We start from the raw sequence: 10,000 nt of genomic DNA, 5'->3' as shown, positions 1-10,000 counted from the left end.
AAAAATGTCACATACAGTCATGCTTAAATTCTGCTCACTGCACATTATGATATTATAATATAATATTCAGTATTCATTATTGAATGCTTAGCTGGAATGATGTTTTCTCCATCATCCTATTTTTTAAAGCCGGTCTACCTGCGGGCATGTAATTGGGCTACAGGTTATCTACAGGAAAAGCATGTTTGAACGGGCACTGCACTAGTATTGTGAATGTTTATGTGCTTGTGTATGCTGGTTTATTGATTTTGTGTGTGTGTGCAGTAAGCTGGGTGGTCTGGCGGTGTCGTCGTCGGAGAAGTGGTTGGCGGTGTTTGAGGAGTGCTGGAGGAGGCTGGGCTCGGACACCGTAGGGCAGGGAGAGACTAGCCGTGCCTGGGACAACATCGCCATTGCCCTGACAACCAACCGCCAGAGACACAGGGACAGGTACACACTCACACATGCACAAACACACACATACACACACACAGACTCAATTATGATGTTTCAAGGTTAGGGTGATAGTGTTCTAATGTGTGTGTGTGTGTGTGTGTGTGTGTGTGTGTGTGTGTGTGTGTGTGTGTGTGTGTTGTCAGTCCTGAGCTGTTGTCTCGCTCTCACCATAAAACTCTCGAGAGCCTCGAGATCATCCCACAACATGAAGGGCCGGTCACCATGGAGAAGTATGACACCATCCGCCACTACCTCATCAAGGTGAGCCGACCTCACACCGGGTTAATCTGCACTAATCCGCAGCACAACAGATGGACTCACACCAGTGTGTGTGTGTGTGTGTGTGTGTGTGTGTGTGTGTGTGTGTGTGTGTGTGTGTGTGTGTGTGTGTGTGTGTGTGTGTGTGTGTGTGTGTGTGTGTGTGTGTGTGTGTGTGTGTGTGTGTGTGTGTGTGTGTGTGTGTGTTTACACCTCTCGAAGGCACAGTAGTGTGCGTGTGTGCGTGTGTGCGTGTGTGTGTGTGTGTGTTTTTGTGTGTTTGTGTGTGAAAGAGAAAGATAATGATGAGAGAATAATGAGTTGATGAGGCACTCGCCATAGTATGCAGTACATGCCATGTTTATGCTGTTCAGATGAGTTGTGTGTATTAGTTTGTGCCTGTCAGGGAGTGTGTTAGGAGTTAGAGAAGTATCTCCCCCATTTAGTCACAATTGAAATGGATTGGCTTGAACTGCGACTTAAAGTGTAACTCTCACCAAAATGCAACCTAGGGTCTTTTTGTGAATGTACCCGAGTCAAACTTTCTTTTAAAATCAAAATTAGGACGGAAGCGCCACTTTTAAGATTCACCATATTGTCGTTTTCGGGTCAAATTACTTTTTGAATGGGAGTGCTAGAGGCACTACTATGATCGCATCAAAATTGCTATTTTTAAAACACTAAGAAGGCTCGACACAACATGAACCTTTGCTCGAAGTATCACCAAGGTCTCTACACATGAACTCGAGCATTGAGAACATTGTTTGTGTACACAGAGTTTACTAAAAATAAAGGTTTTGAGCAACTCACTTGGTTTTTCCGATCACCGCCAACCTGCCAGTCAAGAAGTGAGTTTTGATGCGATCATTCAAAAGGCCATTTGACAAGAAACCGACAAAACAGTCCATCTTAAAAGTGCCGCTTCCGTCCTAATTATGCTTTTAAACAAAAGTTTGACTCGGGTATATTCACAAAAAGACCCTAGGTTGCATTTTGGCCAGAGTTACCCTTTAAGTCATTAGACTTTGTGAATCTAAATGGCCACATGTAAGCATAGGTGTAGTTGAACTGTTTGTCAAATGCATTTCTGCTTGTATTTTAAATAGAATATTACATTATTAATATAGAATATTACAAATCCTGCAGAACTCTTTACAGACAAAGCGGTTGTCAGTGTTGAAATATGAATGATCGTGTGACCTTGTTGTGACCTCTAGGCATGTGACACCCCACTGCACCCGCTGGGTCGTCTCTTGGAGATGCTGGTTGCCGTGTACCGCATGACCTATGTGGGCGTGGGGGCCAACCGCGAGACTCCCTCCCTCAACGCCAAGTCCTATCTCAGTCAAGTCCTATCTCAGGGTGTGTCTTCCAGATCATCAGGTGTGTGTGTGTGTGTGTGTGTGTGTGTGTGTGTGTGTGTGTGTGTGTGTGTGTGTGTGTGTGTGTGTCTGTGGGTCATAATGCCATTTTAATGAACATATTTTCTGAATACTTGGGTGTGTGCTGCTCTAGGTAACTCTTCTCTGTGTGTGTGTGTGTGTGCGTGTGCGTGTGTGTGTGTATACAGATTCCTGTTCCCAGATCTTCCTGAGGAGGGCGGTTTGATCCCGGAGACGGCCGATGCACAGCAGGAGAGGGACTCCATCTCCTCTGATGCCCAGCTGGATGCTCCGCGGTAAGAGAACGCCCTATGCAACAACAGCAACACAATAACATTTATATGCATTTATATAGCGCTTTTCAAGGGGTATATCTTTATTCTATGCATTAATGTCTGCATGGATGGATGGATGTGTAATTATGTATCTGTATATGCATGAACACACTTCTTTCTCTGTGTGTGTGTGTGTTTGTTTGTGTGTTTGTGTGTGTGTGTGTGTGTGTGTTTGTGAGAATGTATCTGTATATGCATGAATAAATAAACTTCTTTGTGTTTATTTGTGTGTTTATGCGTGTGTGTGTGTGCGTGTGTGTGTGTGTGTGTAGGCGTGTGGTGAGCAGCTCTGCCCTGCTGCTGCCCGTGCTGCTGCCCCGTCTCTACCCGCCCCTGTTCACGCTGTACGCGCTGGACAAGGAGAAGGAGGAGGACGTCTACTGGGAGTGTGTGCTGCGCCTCAACAAGCAGCCTGACCTGGCGCTCCTCGCCTTCCTGGGAGTGCAGCAGTGAGTTACACACACACACACACACACAAACACACACAAACACACACACATATATACAGACAAATGCACACTCTAACACACACACACACATACACTCTCTCAAATATGCACCCGCACATACACACACCCACATAGAGAAACTTGCAGCAAGTACAGATAAAAATGCCACCACACACCATGTAAATGTGCATGGCCATGGATCTGCATGTACACACACACACACACACACACACACACACACACACACACACACACACACACACACACTGTGTAATCTACTATTCTAGTCAGACCATGTGCTTTATGTCTTTTTCTGCTCTGCCTCCCTCAAAGCAACATTTCACTCTAAGCCTCTCACCTGACAAATAAATCTCTTTTTGTTTTCTTTGCAGAAAATTTTGGCCAGTATCTGTCACTGTTCAGGGAGAGAAGCAACAGGTAAGCATCTGATCACAGTGTGATTTCTGATCGTTCCATTCTGATCATTCCATTCAGTCCTAATTGTGTGTTATGTTTGGCAGGTGGTGATCAGCACAAAGGATGCCTGCTTCGCCACAGCAGTAGAGACCCTGCAGCAGATAAGGTATGCAGCAAAGATGCGCAACAAAAACTCTAACTTCTTTGTTCTCCACCTTTCTCTGTGTACCCTTCTACCTGTGTTTGTCTCTAGTTATACATATCTGTATATACTACTAGCATATCTGCCAGCCACTCTAGTCATTATTTTCCTTGGGATATTGGGATTATATAATGGGTAAAGGTTTAAAACCTACTGCGTGCTTATGCACAGTGTAGAAATGTGTAATGAGGCATGTCTTGTCTTTGTATGCATGGAAAGTATCCAAATCACATTGTTGTTGGTCTTGTGTTTCCGTTGTTTCGTTCGACGACCTTTTATTTAGTTATTAATCTCTGCTTGTGTTCCATTCATCTAGCACAACTTTCACTCCGTCCGACAAGCTGCAGGTGATTCAGCTGACCTTCGAGGAGATCACGCAGGAAGTGCTAGCGCTGCTGAAAGAGGACTTCCTGTGGTCCATGGACGACCTGTTCCCTGTCTTCCTCTATGTGGTCCTACGTGCGCGGTATGTAGCTCACCCCAACACTTTGGAATCTTGGATCTGAAAAGCTCAAATCTGTCCTTTGTCATTTGCATTGTGTAACTGTTTAATACTTTGTTTTTGTTTATTTATTTTTTGGTTTCTTTTGGGAAGACAGGCTTCCCTGTTTGTTTATGATCTGGTGAAAACATCTGTTTCAGTTTTGTCCACTAGCTCTGGACAGTCAGTGCTATAATTACTGACTGTATAAGCAGGTCGTCTGTGCATGCAGATGTTTATAAAGAGTCACACAACCACTTCAAAACCTGAAAAAAACACTTCAAAGACCTTTTTTCAAATTATATTTTTGGCCTTTTGCCTTTAGAGAGAGCGATGGGGTGGGATTGACACCGGGGCACAGTGGGCCGACTGTGTCATGGATGTTGCAGCAACTTGTGCCACTGGATTTATAATTATTATTCTATATATAGTAATATAAATTATATATATAAAGTATAATTCAGGGCTTAAAGTTCTCAGTCACTGTCAGAATTCAGGCATGGGCAGGGCTGTTTAAGATTTGGAAATTAGGAATTATATATATATATATATATTATATTATATATTCCTTGCTTTAAGCCCTGATCATTGCAAGATTGAAAATGGCGGCCAAGCAGCAATGTCTCTCGGCCAGGGAATTGTAATGACAATGTGGATTATACAGTGTTTTTTAGACCGGTAGCCTCAGCCTTGGGGTGGACACAGAGTGCTGCGATGAGTAATCACTGATGATCAATCATGTAAGAGTGGTGTAATGTGATTAAATGAGTGGTGTGCTTTCGGCTGATCTGCTGTGCCTCTCGCTGTCTCCGCCAGCATTAGGAATCTGGGGTCGGAGGTCAACCTGATCGAGGACTTGATGGACCCGTGTGTGCAGCATGGGGAGCACGGCATTATGTTCACCACGCTCAAGGTAGACACACACACACACACACACACACACACACACACACACACACACACACACACACACACACACACACACACACGGGCACTCGCACATATTTAGACACACACACACACACACACACACACACGGGCACTTGCACACACACACACGGGCACTCGCACATATTTAGACACACACACACACACACACACACACACACGGGCACTCGCACATATTTACACACACACACACACACACACACTCACACACACACACACACACGGGCACTCGCACATATTTACACACACACACACACACACACACACACACACACACATCTGGGAATGGACACACATATTAAGACATAGACACACATATACACACACACATACTCACTCAGATACAGTATAGCCACAAACACAGACATACTTTACACACAAACACATTCAGATTACATGTGGACTCCTCAAGTCTTATCTTCAGTAACCCTGTGTGTGCGACTGATGGGTTTCACTGCTCTGTTCTCTCTCCCTATTCAGGCTAGTTACTACCAGATCCAGCATGAGAAGATCACCTAGTTGTTGTGCCTGATGCGTCTTGCTGAGTGACAGGTCAGCTAACCAATCACAGATCACGACAGAGTGCTTGACAAAACAAGGACTCCGTGGCAGGCCCTGTCAGAAGTGTGGCGCTCGGCCTCTGGTGCGGAAGTTTGCCTCCATACAAGTGTTTCAACGTCTACCATCCACTTCTGTGGATTGGCCACAGCAACCACCAGCATGTCCTAAAATCCTCACCTGCACACTACCCCTGTTCCCCTGTGACATATTCTCTAACCACTCTGAGTGTTCCACAGCAGAACCATTTTAGTGACCGCTGCGTGTTCTGCGGTAGAACTGCCAGTGGGTGTATTCTGAATGGAACATTTTTGTCCTTGGAGTGTCTCTGTGATGTCTTGGTGGGTGGTCTGTCTCACCAGAGATGTCATGCTCTCATGTCCACTAAGATGGACACACTGACCAATGCATAGCACCTGTTGAATGTTTTTTTTTTTTTTTAATTATTATTATTTAACACTAATATTAGCAGTTTTTTTTAATTTGTACTTGTTCAGACCTCATGCTGTTACCATGATGAAGCACACTATGTCTCGTGGAGTTTCAGAGATCCAGACCTTTAGGGAGAAATCACTCCTTTGGTATTTATTATGTTATGTGGAAGCGTTCTCGTAAGCTTTACCCAGAGCCTGGCCCAAGTAAACATATCGTCTGCTACTGTTTACGTTGCACACACAGACTCGCATCTCAGAGAGTATAGTGGCTCGGTCTGATTTTTAACATTACAGTGTTATGCAAATAACTGACAAGGTTAAAAGGAAAGGGTGAAGACATATAAGCTTTGTTCTTAGTTTTTTGAAGTGACCTCTTAAGAAAGGTGTTGTAGTGAAATCCTGCTAGCGCAGTGGGTTTGACTAGCGATGACAACTTCCAGTGTTCTGACTGAGTGTCGGCACCTCATTGTACCAGTTTTTAAGCTCGGTTTGGTGGCTGATTGAGAGGAAGTATTGTGTCTTAGTACCGTTATTGCGTCTGAGTGACCACATGAAGGTTATTTCTTTTTGAGAGGGGTCATTCAGAACTCCGACACAGCTGACACAACAGAAAGAAGACACAGATACACATACACACACACAACAGTGTTCACGGTGTACACATAACAGTGAAGTACAACGTAAACCAAATCAGAAAAAAGAAATGAAACCTGTTTGCATAGGTTTCTGTGGAAATATGCACATTGTTGTCATTTTGTGAATAGTGTGTTCCAAATTCTGTGTCCAAGCACACAGTACCCCTGTGGCTTCCAGTTTTGTGTGCAGTTTACCAAATGTTTGCAGTTGCTGGTTGACAATACCAAGTAACCTCATGTGAAGGACCTTTTTAACTACACACCAACTGTCAGATGAACAGAGAGCAAAGGGATGCTCTGAAGGGATTAACCTAGTTTGGGTTAATTTGATGGCTACTGGTTCATCACATATTTATGTTGAAGCTTTCTATTAACTGGGAGATAAAAAATAACTTTTGATTTTACATCTTACATAATCAGATGTTCATTCAGACTCGTGTAAAGTCCAAGAATGTTCACAAGGTGTCTATAAGAAAGATATTTACTCTGACAATCTCACTCCTTGTGAGCAGCCTCTTCGGGAAGTGGGAGAGTATAGCCAAGATGGCCAAAAGGCTGACTTGAAACCGTCCTAAATGTTGCCTGCATCCGGTCTGTGTTCAGCCATGGTCAGGGACATGTCAGTGGTCAATTCCGCCTCGGCGGAGAGTGTGACGCTGTGAGTAATCCTCCTCAGCTGGCTGTGCTCTTATCTTATCACTCAGTTTAGTTTGCATATCAGCTCTCAAGGTCAGACGTCAATGGACAACTTGAGATGGTGTTCCAGCAGTGACCTTGGGGGTCAGATGATGGACACACTCACAAACACACAAACGTACACACAACACATCACATCATATGAGAGTGACTGATGTGCAGCAGAACTTACCCATCAGGGAGAGTGTTATTAAGACTGACAGTGTGTTTACCAGTCATCAGTTCCTGTTTGTGATGATGAACTTTGTACTTTTAACTATTTCATTTCTCTTTTTACTCAGCGAAATTATCAACTGGGTGATAGACTGACATGTATACAATCACAACATTTGGGATAAATATAGACAAGCAACAACACAGTACCTGGCACAAAACAATTTCTCTACTACATTCAGCAATAACTGTGATGTTTTTTTTTATCGTTTACTGTTATTTTAAATCTGACCACTGTGTTAATGTTCTTCAGAATGTTCAGTGAAGGTTCAACATCGACTAATAGTCTGCCTATTAGATCAGGCTACAGTGGTAATCCCAGTGATGTTGGTAATCTGAATGATAATCTGATCGAGGACATCATCTAAGATGGTTGGCGGAAACAGGACATGGAGTCACGTAAATTCACAAAGTGCTTTTAATATCCCCAGTCAAGAGTTGTATTATCGAGCTGCAGTCATGTACTGTTAGTAAGGAGGAAGAGTTTTAGCAGGCTGTGATATCATGCATGTATGTTTGTGTATGTTTGTCTGTGAGCTGTAGGTGAGGCTCTGTGTGTATCATAATGGTGTGATTTGATACCTTGATGGAAGATGACTGCTTAATGCAGCATCGCCACATGCCTCTTTCCAGCACTGACATTGCCAGGCGTTGCATGATATACCCAACCCAACATGATGTAACTTAAATTACAATTCCTGATTGTATTTCTGCGGCACCTTGGAGTTTATGTGAAGCGTTTGTTCTGCCAATATCAAAACAGATTATGGGTCTGTGCCTATGCCTGGTGTTGTGTTGGGGTGCGTACACTTATTTTTAAGTAAGTAAATATATGATAAAAATGTGCATAGGATTTTGTCATGATAAGTCTAACTTGGAGGGCAATAAACTGTTGTATCAGTGAAAGGTGTGGACTTTCATATATTTTCTAACACACACTCTTTCTCTCACTCTCTCTCACACACACTCGCACACCTTGAATTGTTCAGACACATGCATTATTTCCATACATGTTTCAGAAAAGAAGAAATGGCGTTGAAGTGATAGGAGTTTACAGATACTTGTGTAGTTGACACACAAGCTTTCCTATACCTTCGTGTTTGACTTTGGGTCATTCCACGTCAATTCAACCAGGGCCCACGCACTTAGGTCTCAAAAAATTCTGAAAAAATTACCAGGTGTACCTATGTTACCCAGGAGACACACTGTAAAATTACTCTTATGTAAGATCAATACTTTCCCAGATACAGCCAGTTTTACAGGGGAGGGGGGTGTCGATTTTGTTCGGCCTCTTTTTTTTTTTCAAAGTTCACAAGCCTGGCCAAGAACTAAACCATGTAGGAGGCTCAAATTTTGCATGCTGGTACATAAATAGGAATAGTATGTAGCAAAATTGTCACGTTTGGTCTGGATAATCCTGCATGGTCATAGCTGCCCCTCAAAGTTGATACAAAATTTATTGGAGTTTTTGGCTGGGCTCTGTTTAAGCCTTCAGAAGACATATCTGTACTCAACATAGGCTCTTGATTTATTTTCCTTACTGAGATAAGTAGAAACACTCTCACAAAAAACAATGAACAGAAAATAAATTCCTTCAGGGTCTGAACAGCAGACTTTACAAGTCTAAAAAATCATTTTGGTTCTCATTTTCAGAGCACCCAAACACCTTGTGGGAATATACAAAGATTTTTTAAATATCTTTTTCTTTATTCTCCATGATCTTTTCTTTTCAAAAATACCAATTTGACTTGTCTTATGCAAATCTTTCTTTTTCACTTTCCACCCTGAACATGGGCAAAATGCACCATTGACATCAATATGGTCTGCTGTTCAGACCCTGAAGGGATTTGTTTTCTGTTCATTGCTTTTTGTGAGAGTGTTTCTACTTATCTCAGTAAGGAAAATAAATCAAGAGCCTATGTTGAGTACAAATATGTCTTCTGAAGGCTTAAACAGAGCCCAGCCAAAAACTCCAATAAAATTTGTATCAACTTTGAGGGACAGCTATGACCATGCAGGATTATCCAGACCAAACGTGACAATTTTGCTACATACTATTCCTATTTATGTACCAGCATGAAAAATTTGAGCCTCCTACATGGTTTAGTTCTTATGCTTGTGGGCTTGTGAACTTTGACAAAAAAAGAGGCCGAACAAAATCGACACCCCCTCCCCTGTAAAACTGGCTGTATCTTGGAAAGTATTGATCTTACATAAGAGTAATTTTACAGTGTGTCTCCTGGGTAACATAGGTACACCTGGTAATTTTTTCAGAATTTTTTGAGACCTAAGTGCGTGGGCCCTGGTTGAACTGACGTGGAATGATCCCTTTGCTTAGCTTATTAGCCTATGGATCCGGCACTCACACCCATCAATGCTTGTCCACAAATTGGAAAAGCATTTATCCCTCTTCTTGACAAGATTACTTCCGCCTGCTCTAAAATCATTACTGATCTCTGCAGCTTTGGAATGTAATGTATGTATGTGTGTGTGTGTGTGTGATAACTGTCTATGGTGGATTTAAAACATCTACTTCATTGGTTATACATTTTTGGGC

General features: G+C 42.7%; 1 protein-coding gene across 1 annotated transcript in view; it reads left to right on the top strand.

The window, feature by feature from the left end:
- Nucleotides 1–8,349, top strand: part of als2b (alsin Rho guanine nucleotide exchange factor ALS2 b) — a 30,471-nt gene extending 22,122 nt beyond the window's left edge. The window contains exons 25-34 of the mRNA XM_048234866.1: nt 265–429; nt 579–696; nt 1,911–2,059; nt 2,264–2,371; nt 2,683–2,859; nt 3,252–3,297; nt 3,381–3,442; nt 3,795–3,944; nt 4,776–4,872; nt 5,388–8,349. Coding sequence (XP_048090823.1) covers nt 265–429; nt 579–696; nt 1,911–2,059; nt 2,264–2,371; nt 2,683–2,859; nt 3,252–3,297; nt 3,381–3,442; nt 3,795–3,944; nt 4,776–4,872; nt 5,388–5,426 — 1,111 coding nt within the window. The 3' untranslated portion in view covers nt 5,427–8,349. The remainder of the gene's footprint in view (nt 1–264; nt 430–578; nt 697–1,910; nt 2,060–2,263; nt 2,372–2,682; nt 2,860–3,251; nt 3,298–3,380; nt 3,443–3,794; nt 3,945–4,775; nt 4,873–5,387) is intronic.
- The last annotated feature ends 1,651 nt before the right edge of the window (nt 8,350–10,000 follow it).

The sequence above is a fragment of the Alosa alosa genome, chromosome 23 (assembly GCF_017589495.1).
Source record: "Alosa alosa isolate M-15738 ecotype Scorff River chromosome 23, AALO_Geno_1.1, whole genome shotgun sequence".
Taxonomy (NCBI): Eukaryota; Metazoa; Chordata; class Actinopteri; order Clupeiformes; family Clupeidae; genus Alosa; species Alosa alosa.
Note: the sequence above shows the minus strand (reverse complement) of the source record. Positions and strands in the feature narration are given on the sequence as shown.